Source organism: Taudactylus pleione, unplaced genomic scaffold (assembly GCF_031769625.1).
Source record: "Taudactylus pleione unplaced genomic scaffold, aTauple2 ptg000520l, whole genome shotgun sequence".
Taxonomy (NCBI): Eukaryota; Metazoa; Chordata; class Amphibia; order Anura; family Myobatrachidae; genus Taudactylus; species Taudactylus pleione.
In genome coordinates this window covers 3,817,523-3,836,754 of record NW_028284922.1, presented here as the reverse complement: position 1 = coordinate 3,836,754, position 19,232 = coordinate 3,817,523, and the positions used below count along the sequence as shown (strand labels likewise).

The 19,232-nt window shown below is 43.1% G+C and overlaps 1 protein-coding gene across 1 annotated transcript in view; it reads right to left on the bottom strand.

Moving 5' to 3' along the window:
* Nucleotides 1–3,249: 3,249 nt before the first annotated feature.
* Nucleotides 3,250–19,232, bottom strand: part of PPARGC1A (PPARG coactivator 1 alpha) — a 98,402-nt gene continuing 82,419 nt past the window's right edge. Inside the window, exons 11-13 of the mRNA XM_088450616.1 lie at nucleotides 14,551–14,672; nucleotides 13,921–14,072; nucleotides 3,250–8,493 (exon numbers count right to left, since the gene is read on the bottom strand). Coding sequence (XP_088306742.1) covers nucleotides 8,390–8,493; nucleotides 13,921–14,072; nucleotides 14,551–14,672 — 378 coding nt within the window. The 3' untranslated portion in view covers nucleotides 3,250–8,389. The remainder of the gene's footprint in view (nucleotides 8,494–13,920; nucleotides 14,073–14,550; nucleotides 14,673–19,232) is intronic.

Sequence of the window (19,232 nt, the reverse complement as noted above, 5' to 3'; positions counted from 1 at the left end):
GAAAATGGCACACAATTCCACACGGTATGGCTGAGTGAGATTTCACTCTTGTTCCACAGTGCTCCGACATGTGGGCTTAAAAGGACTCTCCAGTGCCTGCGCAACATACACTATGTAGACAAAAGTGATTGGACACCCCCACACAAGAAAATGCATACCATTGCACATGAGTTCCAAATGCCCACTAAATTGACGGTTTCGACAAGAACACTTGGTAGGGAGGCCCATGCACTTGCAGTTCTACGGAAACAACAAATGTTTTTATCAGGATCACAATGCAACTTGTCATGTTTCCTGGGCGACGATGGACTGGTATACAGAAAATTCGGTAACCCGGATGGACTGGCCAGATTAGAGTCCAGATCTTAACTCCATTGAGAATCTCTGGGACGAATTGGAATGACGGGTGTGTTCTAGGCCAACTCGACCATTTCAGTGTCACAGTTGGTCACTGTACTTAAGGAGGAATGGCAAAACATACCGCCTGCTGTTGTCCAGGAACTTGTGGACCGTTTGCCAAGTACTGACGTCAATAAAATCTTGTTGATCTATTTGCTATCAGTGTCCAATCACTTTTGTCTACATAGTGTATTTGTGCAATAGCATCTGTTCTGTTTGCTTTATTTCACTTCTACCCAACACTGACCTGGCATTGCCTCTAACCATTCCTATCTACCTGTAGTTCTGACCTATTTGCCAATTTGACCTTGTCCTAACCTCTTTCCTGTCTCCACATACTTGTCTTCAGTCCTGCCCAACATCACCAGCTGCCTATCATGGAGAACCCAGGGACTGAGGCCCTGATTCAGAGTTGGACGCTCTGACAGAACGCTCGCTCCGAATCAGGGCCGTCCCTGCTCCTTCTTGGGGCAGCCTCCTGGCCGCTCGCATAGCTGTGGGTGACCACCCACAGCTATAGCGAGCGGCCAAAATGATGGTCGCGATGGTCGGGCTTGCGACGAGACCCTGCGGTAGGGTCTCGCTGCCGCAAGCCCTGGAGTGCTTTTGGCTCTATCAGAGCCAAAAGCACTCCCACTGACATCACTAGTGATATCAGTGGGGCCGGCCCCAGACGGAAGGCGTTCCCATGGGAACGCCTCCGTCTGGGCAGCCATGCCCCCGGCACGCCCACCAAAGGGGGCGTGCTCTCAATCACCATCGACAGTACACCCTCTTTGGTGTGAGACCCATAACGCAAGCCCTGGAGTGCTTTTGGCTCTATCAGAGCCAAAAGCACTCCCACTGACATCACTAGTGATATCAGTGGGGCCGGCCCCAGACGGTAGGCGTTCCCATGGGAACGCCTCCATCTGGGCAGCCATGCCCCCGGAACGCCCACCAAAGGGGGCGTGCTGTCAATCACCATCGACAGCACACCCCCTTTGGTGTGAGACCCATAATGACGGCTTGGCCATCGTTATTCGGGTCTCGCGCATGCGCACGACGGAGCCGGCTCCCTCGTGCGCATGCGCACTTGGGCAACATCGACCCGCTTGCGGGCGTTCAGCATTCGCGAGCGGATCTGAATCAGGCCCTGAGACCTGTGGGTGCCTTGCAGTGAAGTCCATCACCTCATGCCTGAAGACGATCCATCATGTCTCAGGAGAGTCAGCTATCAATAGCAGTGCAAAGGGTCCATGGCCGCCAATTCACTTTGACAACAAGTGCCTCTGGGAAGTTGTTGTATTGCTATACAGAGATGGGTTTATTGCAGTGAACGATGCAGCTCAGGTTGGTATGAAGTGAATAAGCTGTGCTAATTTTACTATAAACAACATGGTGTATTTGCTATATTTCCAATAACCTTTGCTCCATCTCAATGGGCCGGACTCAGAGGGGGATGCGTCTTTTTGGCGGTCTCCCATCTGCGTCTTCATGCAAATGCTGCTACAAATCCCATCTCTTGTGTACATCTGTGCATATGAATGTGCAAGGACTGAGACGCCTACTTAGAGCATCTGTGGATGCTTCAATACCGCCTGGTGCGTGACGCCACCAGCAATCGAACCATTGAAACTTACACCAGCCCTATAGTAGGTGCCGATGTTCTGTCTGTATGGCCTCCGTACAATGGAGCATCTGTGTATGCAAACAATTCAGCCACGTGCCCGCGACATTCCTATAGCACGCCCATAATTCGCACCATCTGCGTATGTCCGGTCACAGCGTATTGGTGCCTACACACAGTGTAACGCATGAGCCATATGCATATTAAGGATTTTGCCATGTGCAGCAGCAAAAAAAAACGCTGAACTCCGCGAACATCAGGAATTGTGTGCGACTCTGCATCAGGCCCTATGGGGTCCAAGTACTAAGGAGCTCATTCAGACCCGCTCGCTAATTGCGGCCGCTCGCTCCCAGCGTATTTCAATTTTGCAAAGTGACATCAAGGCAGCCACTCGCTCGGCAAGGCATAAGCACTCCCACTATGTCTTGGCCAGCGATCACTTTGTCAATGTAGACGCCCATTAGCGTGACATTACACGCCCACTAGCTCACGTCATCTCCAGGAAGTGTCTTAAAACATTGGTACATCGAAGACCATCAGAAGCGATCGCAGCGCTTGTGGTTGACTGTACCCTCCCGCAAGCACTGCGAGCAGTTCAGGATAACAAAACAACCAAGTGACGTGTTCTATGACGCTACTTTGCTAATTATGCACACCCATTAAACTCCGTTCTGACGGACAGACAAGCCTGCGTTCGCACATCCACTCCCCTGTTCACAAGCATCTTCCCCTGTTACAACCCACAAACAGCACATTCTGTCACTCAAAGTAGCGGGCAGTCTGTGAACTACGAGCACCCGATTCCTTATCGCTGAGAGTGGCTTTCGCACGCGCACTGCGAATTATATGCATGTGCAGACGGGCGACTATCGGTCAGTGCGAGCGGCCGCAGTTTAGCGAGCAGGTCTGAATCAGGTCCTAAGCTTTGGAGAGAGAGAAAGTGGACGGAGACAAAGTACCAACCAATCAGCTCCTATCATTTTTTCAAACACAGCCTGTAAGGTGACCGTTAGGAGCTGATTGGTTGGTACTTTATCTCTCTCCAAGGCTTAGTACATAGACCCCTATGTCTTTAGAACAACTTGAACAGTATGAACAGTACTGAGCCAAGAGTCAGCACTGCAAGTAAACCTGCATATATGGGACTATGTAACGGTACATAATATAGATGCATCTTACCACAATACAGTTACGACAGAATAAAGCGAGAGGACAGGTGTTCATTTTAAACATTTGTTTCCCTTTATTAGCTCAGTGAGGCCAATGTGTTCTACACATTAAAAAAATAATCACAGAAATTTTAATACAATGAATAAAACCACAGTACATGTAGAATTGGCAGGTGGAACCTCGAACCCCGGGAATGGGGGGGGGGGGCGTCTAGCTAAAAGCTTTGTTTGCCTGTTAAGCACAACTGTTACCACCATTAGTACATTGTCACCTACAAATCTTACAGTAGCGCAATCCGATCAGTTGTTCATAGTATTGATAATGTCTGTCACACAGGTATAGAGCCAGGGTTATCACATTACCTTATATGGCTATTCTAGGTCATTCATTGATTAGGTGTGCAACTACAACGATTGGACTTTTCATTACAGATACAAAAAAGGATAAATAATCATTAACTAAATCTAAAGGGATGAAGTGCTTATATTTTTCAACTGGCCACAACCTTTCTCCCTCCGATTGCACAATTGTTCCAACCTTGTGCAACTGTCTTTGGCAAAAAAAAAAAAATGTTTAGCACAATCTTATAGGCTACTTTCATGTGAAGTTTCAAACCTAACGTTGAACAGTAAAAGTTATTTAAAGACCGTTTTACATTTATTTTGTCACAAAGGGCAGAGCTGCGATATTTATCATTACTGTAAAGCAGAAGCAGCGTTACTACACGTCAAGTTTAGCGGTGTGGTACAACTCTTTTCATGTTGTTGATTACATCCACAGTTTATCACTGGTTTGGTGCCTACAGTATATGAACTTTTTAGCGCATGGTCATGAGAAGTACAAATTTGAAATATGTAGTAGCCAATCTCCTATGATCCCAAAATGTTTTAAAATGCCCCAAAACATACATACATCTTTTCTGTATATATTTTAACACAGAGGAACGTGTGATTGTAGGAGAGAGCGATTTTCAGGTCTGCCAAAAAAAAAATCAACAATAAGATTTTATCTGCTTATAAAGAAACAAAATCGTACACACACTTTCAGTTCATTTCAGCAATACAGGGCAAAATAGAATGTATTAAAACATCTGATTACATAAATTTAAAGGCAAAATAGGCAATGCATCTGATCTTTAAACACATAATATGATATATTAAACATTGATTTCTTAAAAATAATTTATTGCTTTTTTTAATATATACTTTTATTTTTATTATTTTTGTACAACAGAAAATTGAGGAAAAAAAAATCTGTAAACTTTAGTTTGGCGATCATATAATTAAACAAGATAAAATACCTGCATTTTCTCGTAACCTACATAAATACAACCAGTACACGGATTAAAGCTGTTAAGAGTGTAACAGGGAACCCGTGAAAATAATGCGTATGGTTTTAATTTTTTTTTTTTCATTTATTGCTATCTATCTATTTCAAAATGAGAAGTAACAAAACCAAACCAAACCAAACCAAACAAAAAAAAGCTTCCGGCATTTTGTACAGTGGAATTTTTGAGAATAAAATATGCTGGTGATAAATGATGAATGCAGCCATTGTGTAGGCTGAATCGCCTTGCGGTGATAGTTTTCTCTGATTTTCCATGAGGACAAATATAAAATGTTCTAATTAAACAACAATGGGGGTCATTTATAACAAACAGTAGGGGCACATTGTTCTGCACAGATGCACTAGAACGTACATTGTTTTTGATTTTTCCAAAAGAAAAGCATTTGCCAATCTCGTGGTCTGTGGCACCGGTGCAGAGTTGGGCATAAATCAGGGAGTAGATCGTGCAAATGAAACATGCATGGAAAAATAGCATATATTCCATCATGTGCAGAGCGGTATGCATCTGAGAATGCAGGCTCTTCTGCGTGCGCCTGGTTTACTACTTGCCATCATTATCAGTGTGTACTTGCACCTGCCCTGACATAGGTGTAATAGATACCCCTCCGAATAGATGTTGCTTACTGGTCAGCATGCCCCACAGTTGAGTTAACCTGCCCTCACTGAATTTACATGAGAACACCTCATCCCACTGCAGTCCATAAGGGACCACGTGCCCAAATTGCGTACGACTCTTCATGGCCAAAAATATGCACGAGCCTATTCTTGGAGCATACGCAGCACAAATTCAAGCAAAAAAAGCACTGCGCAAACAGATGTACAATCAACTTGGCGTCACAGCTGCAGAGATGAAACATCCACCAGGCACATTTAGACCTCCCTCTTCATTAAGCTCAACAGTGTCATATAGGACTCTACTTTAGGTGCAACCTTTGTGACTAGGGTGAGCAGAAGTCACTTAGCTGAAAGTATCTTACAGCACGTCAGAGGCGATAAGGGAAAATAACGTGGCTTCTGGATTGTGGAAAAGCTTTGTGACCGTAGGCAACTTGGAGAAAGTTTTCCTGTCTCCACCTTTTGTACTATAGCATAATGAAATCTGAGGACTGCACAAACTTTTCTGCAACTTATCAATCTAGCAAAGGATCGCCTTCACATATCATTACACATAGAGGCATGTCAATCAGCTCACAAATTTCCCATGGGAAGTTCAGTGACTCTGCCGCATAGACATGTGCGTAGCAGCTAAAAGAGGTTTCAGTGGAGCTCTGTGATAAAATGGACTTTTAATTAATTTGCGACAACTGAAGAACTGTGAGTGACGCAACGGCCTTAGCGGCCCGTTACAAAATGACCCCCAATGATGTTAATATATGCATGAATGAAAGTAACTGTAGAACGATGGCAAGAGTCAACATGGGTTAGACAGTCTTTGCCACTCCAGTTCATGCCACATCACAGCCCCACCGGCCGTGGGTGATGGCAGCAACTACAGTATCAAAATCCGGATGCAAATGGCTTCTCCCAATACCTTCTTACGTTGAATCTGGTTACATTACACAACAGAAGAATACTAGCAAAATCAGTTATTTTTTTGTGTACATTCACCAATTATTCCTAGAAATGTGTTCTTTAAACCATTTATAGTAGTAGCAATATTCTCCAAAATAGTTTACAAATTGTTGCAAAAACTGTGACGATTACCATTTATGAAAAAATATTTGCATTGCTAAACACGCACCACACATGACGTAGAGTTCAGTCAGCTATGGGTTGGTGGATATGGGAAATGATTCTGGTTAATTAATTACACTTGTGTTTGAATACATTGGATTTGCGGCATAGGGATTAACCCAAATGCAGGTCTCCCACAATACAGAGAGGCTGTACGTTAAGAAATTAAAATGATCCTGTGTTCATATGGAAACCAATTTTAGCGTAGCCTCCTTGTGTAATCTGCACCAAGACAATGTCATGAAGAATTAGTAGCACAGCAGTGTAGCTGAAACCACACTAATGCATAGTCAACACTATCTTGCAACAGGAAATGAATTTCACCTGCAGCATATGACAGTACTAAGAGGGTTTTAGCATCCTTTCAACTGTCCGTTTCTCGTGTAATCAGCATATTACTGTAACAAATACGATAGCATGAACTGATAAATATATGTCTTCAGTAAACAAAGGAATGAAATATTATTTTCTCCAAAGGATGCACAACAATATAAAGTTTGGCTTATGCCAAAAAATTCCAACAGTGCCGACAACAAAAATGAAATAAATTACTGGCTTATTAAACAGTGTTTAGACAAAAAAAAGACCTACCACACACAGTGTACAGTGCTGGGTTTCCCAGCAGCATTTTCAGGACAAAGGTATGATGGGTTATTGTGAAAATAATCAAATTATACATTCATTCCCGACGTACAGCAAAACGAATATATATAAAAAATAAAAATTAAAAAAAAAAACAACAATCACTGCGGACTTTGACAAGATACGGTAAATCTTAAACTGACTCAGTATGTATTACTGCAGATGAAGACACTTACACGGGAAGATGAAACACTTTCTCCATGCGGCTGCGACCTTATCTAGGCCAATATAATCCTTCTCAAAACAGTTATATGGAAGCTCACCAAAAAACAGGGATGAGTGTGCTTAAAGCAATAATTGTGCACCCAACCGAAAAAAAATAAAAATAAATAAAAACACGCACACGCACGCTGTCAATTTTTTTTTGTTTTTACAATCAAATATATATATAAGCATAAAGTCAGCTCCTAAATAGATTAGTATACAACAGGTCTTTCACCTTATATAGTTACATTTTGAATAGTCTTGATTTTAAGAAAAAAGTTTTTCCGTATTGAAAAGAAGGCTGCATTTACAGTGCATAGCAGTAACAAATAAAGGACATTGTCATACTCTATGTACACAAAATAAAAATACTCCATGAACCCCCTCTCTGGCGGAGACGTGGGCGACGTGTAGGCTCGCACATCGCCCCGGCACGAGAGAAGGTTACATCTGTAAATACTTGACTAGTACATGTTACAATGCAGTGGTATAAACTACCTGGACACGGATTCAGATAGCTATACTCAGCTCTTGTTTATTATGTAACACCACATCCACGCATCAGAAAATTATATATATATATATATATATATATATATGTATATATATATATATATATCTCTGAAAAAGCTGTGAAATTGACCATTTACAAGGCTTTAATGTTGATGGACAACATCGAAGACAACTGCATGGGTGTTAGAGTAAGAGACTACTGTAGCATAGAGACGTAGGGTTACTAGAAAAAAAATGCCATTTTCTTGATTTCTTCACCAGGTTCCCAATAAAAAAAAGTTACTAAGGCGTCATCTATATTGCAATGTTTTTTTTGTTTGTTTTTGTGGGGTTTTTTTTCACCAGGGCGATGATCGAAATCAGACAAAAGTGAAGATTGCATTGTAGTTGAGCATCAGCAGCTTATTAATCCTCCTATAGTGTCATGGTAAATAGTGATATCTTGACATTCCCAGGTTAATTAGTTTTGAAACTGAGGTGCTTTCACAGTTGGCCATCTGCAATGGGTGCAGCGTGCGCCGCCTTTTGTTCCAGTGATACAACTGCGAGTGTGGAAGTGTGGAATCGTCTGACACCCAAGGCTATGCTCATTTGTCTAACAATCACATCGCCTCTTTAGTCTCCAGCAGCTGTGTTCATGTAAACCATTGAAAAACGGAGAGTGTAAAGTAGGAGAAATTCCTAGGTTTGACTTTCTCGAGTCTCTTATTGGGGGACGAGATGTCCGTGAGGTATTCTCCATCGTTCCATTGGGCGTGGCGGTGACGCATGTTACCTGCGCAGGCTTCTTTGTGCCTCTTTAAGCAAACTGTCAAAATCTATGGAGTCATATTTGCTTTTGGTGGAAGCAGGATCGAAGTCATCTGAATTTGAATCTAGGAACGGAAAAAAGAAAAAGATGAATACAGCAATAAAAAAAACAGTGATTCTGTAGTAATAATCACAGAATAAAATAAAGCAATCACATGAGCAGGAATGTATTTCACAGGAGCAAATAACTAGGAGAGGAGCACAGAAATGTTTTTGTTAATTTAATTTTTTACTTTAAATGTTCTATTTTTTTCCCCTCTTCTACCTTTTTTTGCCATAAAAAGAAAGAGGAAGGGATTTGGATTGAATGTTATCCAATGACTAATTTTGGGGCCATTAGCTCACAATGCCTAGGCAAGAACCAACTCAGTTACCTAGTTATGGTGATCTGTAGGACAGAGCAATTCATATGCATGAAGGTAATTAAACACCCAAGCCTCTGGGTATCAGCCTCTGGACAAGAAGGGGCTAGTTGTTTAGTGAGGAAGTGTTGTGGGGTGGGATTAGGTTTGGTTAGCCTATAGGTTTGGGCAGGGGGTGGGTTTTTCAGTGCTATTCCAGAGTTGCTGCTTGGCAGCCATTTCATAGAAATTTCTCTGGTTGGCAGTTTCCCGCCCTCCCTCCCTTATTCATTGAGTTGTTTGGTGTCGGCTTTTCTTGTGGCGGGAAAGAACGGCAGCAGTCGCCATCTGTCCTTGGAGCTTGAGGTCCTCTTCCTTCCAATACATGGCTTGGGCTGATTCTACCCTACTGGGGTCAGCGGCAACCACCTAACCAGGTGGGCCTCACGTCGTGTCATTGGGGTGGGAGGTGGATTCCTTGGGCGTGGTAATGGGCTGGTTGCTTGCCTCCCATTTAGAAGATCGGTGTGAGTATGCAGTTGGTGATCTTGCATTGTGGGGCCGTTCTTTCTGCGCCACCATACTTTGTCTTTCTTTCTTCTTCTATTAGTTAATTAAGTTATATATTAAATAGTTAATTGGTTTAAAAATAAAGCTGACCTTCCTTTCCCCTTATATAATTCTCTGTGCCATTATTTCAATATGAGGGAACACTCATCAGGCAATGGGGAGTTTATGATATTACCTACATTCTACCAATTCAGACCTCCCAGGTTTCCATCGACAAACTTGATGAACAGGAGGCATGTAATTGGCACCCCTTTACTACCCTGGGCTGTCGCTAATGGTTACATGTTGACCTAGCCTAAGGGTGAATTGCACCATGGCCCAGTTTACTAATGGACAGTGCTGAGCGCGGAGACTGCACACTGAAGTTTTGGTTTGTTGCTGCAACATTCCAGCATTTTCAGCTAGCCAATACTGTTATTTACCATAGGTCTGCAGTACCTCACCCAAAAACACCCCCACCAATCCAGGCTGAAGGAGTTCATCCCTGGCCTGTCAACTCACTGAGCTGAAATAATACTGTTGACATTCAAATTCTCTGATCTGATACATGTAGTTCTAGCCTGTTCGCCCTGTTTTCGGCAGATCTATGTGAAAACAATTTTGAAGAATGGACACAATAGGTGCTCTTACCCCAGTAAAGTGCTCCTAATAAAATGGTGCACTTTCCTAACGAAGTCACTGATTAGTTAATGGTTTTAATCTTTACAGTTGTAGGGTCAATTTATTCTGAAAATCTGTGCACCCCTAGAATGACTGTATCATATGTTGGGGCATATGTATAAAGCGTCACTAATCGTGGCGAAGCAGGAAATAGTAATGCCTACATGTATTAAAATCTCGTCCGTCAGAGTTGGGGAGAGAAAACTCCCCCCTCCGGTGATCCATGCCAGACCCACAGTGCATCAACCTAGTTCTGAAACGCTGTGTCTCATCTCCTGGTCGGCCCCACTGCACATGCACAAGAACTTGTGAGCAGCCGAAGACCCCACTGAAGATGCCTGGCCACTGTAGGTTAGCATACAAACCAGAAGGTAATCCTGCCGATATGTGAAAAATCGTTAAACCACAAAAGTGCATTGTTCTTAAATAACATTTGAATAATTTAACATTGCCATACAATAGAATGGCGATGGCGAGATTGTTAGGTGTTTGCAGATAACGTAGAGAAAAGTGATTTTTCTCTATGTTTTCTGCTTTCATATATACCAAGGTTTAATGTATCAAATAGCGCTGGTTATAGCGCATTTTTGCACTTACCACCTCTTCTTACATCTACTGAATGATCCAGTCCCAATTTCACATGCTTTACTATACATTCTAGAGGGGCACGGGGCCAGGGTGCCTGGCCGGCAAAAGGGCACTTTTGCGTGCGATCCCGAAAAGGGGGCGTGGTCACTCAGAAAGGGGCGTTTCCCTGAGAAGCAGCCCCTTTATATCACTGTGGGGGTGTGCCCAGCACTCACACAGATGCTGGGCTGCCCCCAAGCTTTCCATGCAGTGTAAACAGATGCCGTGTGCATGCGTATGGCATCAATTCACCCGGTGGTGATTGTTGAAATCATTTGGGGATGGCACCCGGTAGGCAAATTTAGCGGGTCAGGGAGAATTTTAGCATTTTTTAAATTGGGCAGGGCACGGTGCCCCGCTAAAACAGCCTAGCGGGAACACTATTTACACTAGTTATGGAAACCGTTCTCGGGGAGATGTCTTTCTGTTGAATGCTATTCATGCAATGTCTAACAAATACAATGTGATTTTTAATCCAATTAACTAACACTAGTTAAAAAGATATGAAGCAAAGAAAAAAAAGAATGATCTAAGTTATCAATATTTAAGATTGGGCCTTACTTGTAGTCAGGACAAAAAAAATAATAATAAAAAAAAATAAAAATAAAGACGGGACAAAAAAAATAATAATAAAAAAAAATATTACAATTATTTTACCAGTATGTATCTTTATCTAACTAGACCCACTAATCGTATAAAAAAAATGCCTAATGCTGGGCATACACGGCAAGATAAAATGTCTGTCAGACCGACAGACATTTTATCTGGCCGGCTGCCAGCCGCAGATGTCCGCGGCATACACTGTGAGAGAAATCTCACAGTGTATAGCCCGACATCTGCGCTCCGCTCCCGGGGGAGGAGACATTTCCCTGTTCATTCCGTAGGAAGGAACACAGGAAATGTCTGTCTGTCGGCCGCGTTGGGCATACATTGCCCGATGCGGCCGACAGTTACCGGGTAAATATCGCATCGGACGGGCATGCTGGACAATCCAACATGCCCGACCGAGCAATATTTAACCCTCGGTTGCCCCCCCCCACGCTACAATTATCGCGGCGATCTGCCGATATCGGGCGGATCGTCCCGATAATTGCAGCGTGTATGGCCAGCATAAGTCAGTCAGTGCATTTGTTCACTGAGCAATTTCCTCCACTAAGTGGGAGATGAATTTAGAGAAACCTTTATAAAAATATGTTACACAAAATAAAAAAAATATATATTTATGTAAACATATAAAAGATGACTGGCGTTTTATACGGGACTCTAACACATAAAATACTAAGTAAATAACAATATACTTGCAATGCCATTTCCTTTATTTTCCCACATCCCACCCCGGACATTGTTATTTTGTTTGAGTTGATTAAAGTGTATTAGCCAGAGTCCTGTTATTCAAACAGCTGTATTTACTCTCAAGCTCTGTCTAAGCCCCTCTATGTTAGGAGGTATTAAATAAGGTAAGCACGAAGCGCCGCGTGCATCTGTCTACTGCAATCCGCCAAGTGAAGAGAAAATATATCTTGTACTGCATGCATAGCTGAGCTCTCACTGAAGAGAGCCTTTCCCACGTGTAAGCAATGTTTTTAAAGAGTTCAAGTAAACATGGTTGATGTATTTTTGCACTCACAGTATACTAAAAAGAGAATCAATTACTTTAAAGCTACATTACCACCTAGACAACATATTCTATGGAGTTGCCCCTATTGCAGTATCTGCAAATCAGTTAAGCTAACCAACTTTAAATGGCAGCCGGGGGCGCTGTGAGCAAGAGAACCAATCACAAGCTGCAATAAACTCGTCCTGATTACACCTTTCTGATTGGCTCTACAGCTCAATTCTCTCTATTTGTCCAGTGGAGTTTTAAGAGGAACAAAAGAGCTTTGCAGCCCTTGGGGCTCCGACTAGCTGGAGTGGCGGTATGCAATCGGGAAACCGACTGCCTAAATACCGGCAGTCGGCTTCCCAACTGTCATATCCCGGCAAGGGTGAAATGCCGGGCGTCTAGATGTAGACGCCCGGCATTTCCCCGACGCCGGGAGACCGGCGCCCGGCATCCCGATCGTAGTGATGCCGGACGCCGCGAGCGGACATCCGTGGGGGGGGGGAGGGTTAGGGCTCCTGGGGGGGACTTAGGGTTAGGCACCCCCCCGGGAGGGTTAGGCTAGGGGGAGGGAGGGTTAGGGTTAGGCACCTAAATCCCTGGGGGATTTAGGTTTAGGCAGCGGGGAAGGGGGTGGTTAGGGTTAGGCACTTAGAGAGGGGATTAGGGTTAGGGACTTGGGGGGGAGGTTAGGGTTAGGCACCCCTAAGGGGGTTAGGTTAGGTTAGACAATACTTACCTATCCACGATCGGGATTTCCAGCGCTGCCGGGCATCTCTGCTGATGTCGGGCTGCCGCTGCCGGGAATCGAACCGTGCGGTCGGCGGTATTTCATACCAATTCCGGAGTGGCACCTCAATAAAAATGTTCAGCCTGGTAAACCATTTTAAAGAGCGATTTCTCAATGACCTACTGTATGCTGGGACTCTTTTAGTGTGATGTGGTCAGGAGGATTAGTGTAAATATTTAACAAGCAGCTGGTAGGTGACTAGAGGGCATTTCCACCTCACACAGCAGCTGTGGGCTGCTGGGTAACACATACAGATGTATGCTCATACACTAATGTTGCAGTTGCACCAAACTGCCCTTCTCGGCGTGCCAGGTTCCTCTTTTTCGCCTGAAAATGCGTTTTATGCGCAATCGGATCTAACATGCCAATTCATGAGACTGCACTGATTAATTTGATATGCGACTAATATATATCTGTGTGTGACTTAGCCTGACTTAGCACACATGTATCGGCCTTACCTTTTTCCCACGCCAAGTTCCATTGTGCTTTGTATACAGACTCAGTCGCACACAGATATACAAGTGTCTCTTATCAAGTGAATCAGTGCCGTCTGGTGAAGCGGTTTGTTGCATCTGACTGCAACTAAGTTGCATTTTCGGGTGAAAAAGTCGCTCAGCGAGAACTGAGTCAGACAGGACCTGGTAGCTCACATGTGCCAGATATCTTGCGCGGTATGGCGTATTGAGGCTAGGTGTGTGAGGACACATCTGTATAGTTTTTGGAGGTAACAGAAGTCACATGTTAGATAACAACTACAGCTTGTAACCTATACAGAGTGAACCAATAATTTTACCTCATTAGTTAGATTGCATGTTATGTTTCGTCAGCATTACCAATCTGAAGATGTCCGAATTTCCTGCACACAATTACACAAACAGGTGCATATGCGTCATGGAACTCATACCTAAATCTGCATAGTTGGACTTGCAAAACTGCTTTCGTTCGCAAAAGCAAAGCTCAAAGTCGGGTTCATTTGACCTGCGCAGGGTGTATCCATTCTCGAGAGCAGCAAATGCGTCACAGGTGTAGCGGTAGGTGATGAAACCATAACAGTCTCTGCAAGAAGTAAGTACAGTAAATATCACATGACTGAGCGCAGTGATTAAAAAAAAAAAACCTCCATCCTCTTACTACACCTGCACTTGTCACTATGGGGTTTCACAGACTATCTCTCCAGCTTTCATTTATCAGTATGATTGGACTGTCACACAGCTAAATGCGTTTCTTTTGGACAAGCGAGAAAGTCCATTAAACAAGAAGAAAGAAGAATAAAGACTTTGGATTCCATGTGGCATGTCACAATTTTGTCTAGAGCAGATGATGGCAACCTGTGACTCGCCAACTGTTATGGAACCACAAGTCTCAGCACCTTTGGCTGGCGGAGCATGCTGGGATTTCTAGCTCCACAACAAGTGCAGGTCAACCATGGCTGGAGAACCACAAATGAGCTAATTTACATCAATTTATAAACACACTTGTCAATGGCCCTGTTTACACACAAAGACAAACACTACACGGTCCGGCAAAATCTCACCCGTCATCCCGCAGATTGACTGCACATTCTTCAATTTCACCGAAAACTTCAAACCGGGCTCGCAGTTCCGTACGACTAATGTTAGTCCTCATTTTACCAACATAAATAACTCTGTGTTCCTCCTGCAAAAAAAAAAGGAACATGAAAATACTTTACTGCCTTAAAGAGCTACCCTACTCATTCAGACATCTGTTGTTGAACTCATTTTTAAATTCTTATAGGTAATATTCACATTTTTATTTTTAATCCTAAACCATTTGACGCTAAGGGTCATTTGGGCGCTGCTGTGAAAATAGATTTTAGGAGAGGAAGGGAGACCATTTGAAATATTATTTTCTATTTTAACACAAGTGGCCTGATTCAGTGATGTATATTAATCTGATGATTAAAGCACATCTCAGATGTTGAGGGGTCTGCCTCTGCGCATGACCCAGTCTGTTCATGTGCAGAATGGGTTCTGCGATCTTGCTCAACATGCTGATTGACATCCTGCAGCGTTTACTGGGCAGGAGCGGCGTTTGGGGGGGGGGTGCCCCCGTTTCCCGGGAGAGAGTTGGTGGACGCAGAATCCTCGCCTCTTAAGTGACCAGCACCCGGTAAGGCTACAGGAAGCTTCAGCTCCCACAGCCTGACCAAAGGAGCAACCATTGCAAGATTCCAGCCTGCGACGTCGGTTGCAGCGCTGGGATCGCAAATGCCGCAAGGAGGTGTCTTCTGCATTGGCAGCTAAGATGGACGGATTTGCACAGCCGCTTGTGTGCGGCTCTACAAATCCATACAACTCTGAGAGAGGCCCAAAGTCAACTACTCGTATTTTTAGGTCATTTTTAATAACATGCAAGTATGGTAACGAGTGCTTCAGCTGTGATTAAATCTATGGAATTACTCTAAATTTACCCTTGGTGGTTATTGTGGACTTTCGGTTAACATATTATGGGGTTAATGAACAGAGAGTAGTGTACAGGGCTAAACATATGGTTTATATTGATACAGCAGTACAATTGGGCAATCCACCTCTCTTTTTATTATAATCCACTCTATTTGGCACCTCTCTTGGCACACCAAAGCACAAATAATTCTAATAATATTAACATAGAATGGTTTATCTGTGCATTAAGCAGATGGATTAAAAAACTATTGGGACAGTAAAGCAAATGACCAGAGGTTTTTAGATCACTTTTTAAAAAGGGTAATGATGAATAAATCGCAGCCACAAATCTAGCTTTGCTGCTTAAGAGACAGCCCTGATTTAAAAATGAATTTATAAAAAATAATAATGAAAAATTATAATTACAACAATAACAACAACAACAACAACAACAACAGCAGCAGCAGCAATGTATATTCTAATTTGCAGTACTGTAAGATGGTTTTTATTTTGTGTTGCATTGATACACTGGTGAACGGGTAAAGAGGCACTCTTAGTATGGTACTATTAACTCCTTCTAACGTATAAGGTAATAATACCATACATCACAATCATTGATAAAATCCTTCCTATTTGCCCGGGCTGACATGTTGTGAACTCATTGCTACCTACAGTAGACTTATATTGTAATAAACAGCAAGCTAGTGATTTATCTGTATTGACCCCAAATGAGTTATGAAGCCATCACTACGTAGCTACTTGTGGAAATCTATACCGTGCATATGCTTTATAGCAGTGTCCTTCAGCACCTGCTCAGAAACGTCACCCTTGCTGGCCTTGAACTTTTGTTAGGTATGTGGCCCTAACCACACACTGAATCAACCATTATTCAGCCTCACTGAGTAGCACCACTGTTCAGACGCAACCCGGCTGTATTTAATCAGGCCATTTCTATGGGTGTATTAACATTTATCTCATGAGCACGAGGATGTCACACTTCTATGGTTTCTGACGTTCTTGACACTGGGGTTCTGGATATGAGATCCAGTACGGATGTGTCCTCAAACACTACTGCTGCAGTCACGCCAAACAGCCCTTCTCAGCACTCCAGGGTCTGTGTGATGCAGCTTGCGGCGAGTATCTTTTTCGACCAAAAATGCTTTTTATATACAATCGAAGATTTCAATGATTAATTTGATATGCGACACTTGTATGTCTTATGTGTAACAGAGTCTGAATCTGTACAGAAAGTGCTACGATGCAGCAACCTCGGCTTTGTTACACGCCAAGTTCCATTGTGCTTCGTATACACAGCAGCTCACTGATTGGCTAAGTGGCAGATCACTCACAACCAATCAGTGAGCTGTTCCCATGGTAGCATTCGCTGATTGGCTCACAGCCATAAAGGTGCAGGAACACACGTGTGTTCTGTCACTTTTGGGAGAAGAGCTATATGTACACACATATAGCTCTTCTATGTCCGCATGGATTGGGTTAGCGTTTTTTTAATTTTAACACCTCCGGGATGCTACTGGTCAAGGGGACCGACTAGCGCAAGGGACAAGGTAAGTATGTATAGTGAGTGTAAGTACAAAAAGTACAACATTTGGTGTGTGTATATTGTGTTTATTTTAATATTTCCTTTACAAGGGGACAATTAGTACCAGTGGGCCCTTAAATGCCCAGGCTTACTTGAACTTGTGGTTCTCCAAGTGCCAGCAAGGGGACAATATAACTGGGGTGCAGGGAAAAGCCCCAGGCTTCAGCCCAGGCCTGGGGAATATTTGCCAGGGGGACCCCTTTTTTTTCAGGAGGGATCCACACTTCCGGTGGAATCCCCGGCCTGGGCTGACTAGTTGGGGGGGGATTAATGCTTTGGCTGGGGTTATCCTGTCAAGTGTATTCCCTGGCTGTGGCATTATCCCCATGCTACTTAGGCCAGTGCTAAGTATGGTTCTTAAAATATGGGGGACCTATACACAAATTTTACCCCATATTTTTAGGACCAGGGCCAGCTCAAAGAGACTAGTGCTGGTTATGATTTTGGAGGGGGGGACTCCACGCAAATATTTTTGTAACTCTTTCTGTACATTTACACACAGAGAAGCACTGTACAGATCACACTGATATGTGCAGGCTTCTGCAAACGCTGCTCACAGGCAGGTCTATAGAATTCTGTAACACGACTGAACTATTAAACACGACTAAACACAACTGCATACACCATTAGAAAACATGATTCTGTCAAACAGGAATCTTAGTAAATTGGAGTGTTTGATCTTAAAAAAACTCTCACAAGTCCCAGCGATGCCCAGCGTGTTTAAACACGCACTAAACCCGATTCTTAGTAAATTTATCCCTAAGTGTATGAGAACACATCTGTATATATATATATATATATATATATATATTATATATATATAGCTAGCTATAAATCAATGGCATATCTATAAGCGGTCCAGGGGGGCCCACACTGCACCCATATATAGTTATACTTACCTCTCCGCAGTCTCCAGAGTGCTGCCCTGCAGCGTCGAACCGTCACTGAGGAGGAGCAAAAATCACAGGGAAAATGGCGGCAGCCCAGCGCTGCAGAGCAGCAAAAATCATTTGCATATGCGCAATAAAGACATCCCCAGAAATAAGGCACGGACGCCATTTTCCAGGAGATCCGCGTATGCTAAGTAGATTCTGCCACCAAGCCAGAATCTTCTGCACTGCCAGAGAGGAGGGGTCCTGCACTGAGTCAGCACATGGGCCCTCTCCTAAAACGCCCCTGATAATATACGTAAATCTGTTAACTCTTTACCACCTAGGAGTATATGCCCTATACTTTTGTTATAATAAAATGGATCAAATTGAAGCAACTGCAAGTACCTTATTTGGCACCAGGGGTTTTATTCCCAATGTATGTGACACCTTCAGAGGAGGAGGCACAATCTATGTTGTTCTCTGAATACACAGCCTTGAGCGAACCTGATGACAATGTTGAGGATTTATATCATAAACTATTAAAGTTGAAATAGTGACATATTGCTTATTTGTGGTATGGGTCCATGTTTTCAGAGTACTATAGGTTAAAAAAAAAAAAAAAAAACATTGGGTTTCCTGGTAAGTAACACTCCAGCTATGGGTAGAAACAATGTGGACTACTGTCGGCACTGGATTGCCATATTGAATAAATGCAGCTTAGAATTAATGTTGCCTGTCATTGAGGAGGCTGGTAAGGAGTTGGACATTATGAAGAATAAAATTGACAGCCTGGAACTTGCTCACAAACATACAATGGAAGACGATAGCTTCATGCTTTGGTCCAATAAACTCACTCAGCAGTATGAACAATATCAAAAAGAGTTATTGAAATTTAAATGTAATATATTTCAAACGGTGCAATTAGACTATGTGGAAAACCATGTTTATTGGTGGTCATCAGGTAAGGACAATTCATACAACATCCTCCCCTGACAGCGGTGGAGACAGAAGAGAGAGAGGCAATACAGAGAGTAACTAAGTTCACACAGCGACAGTGATATTAATATCACTGAATCAGATGATCAAAGCAAAGGTGCAGCTATCCGTTTAGGCATGCCCACAAGGGAAAAAGTGTGCCCAGTCACAAAACCACAACTACCCGCTTAGGGGGTCAAGGGGAGAAGATCGACAAGAGCCGGAGGAAAGAAAAGAATTTAATCTTTACCCTCTCATTAAGAAGTTTTTCCACCATTGACATGCAAGTCCTAAATAAAGGACTAAGCTGTATACTAACTAAACAATATAATACCCCACAATAAAAGAAAGAAAGACCTCCATAGTT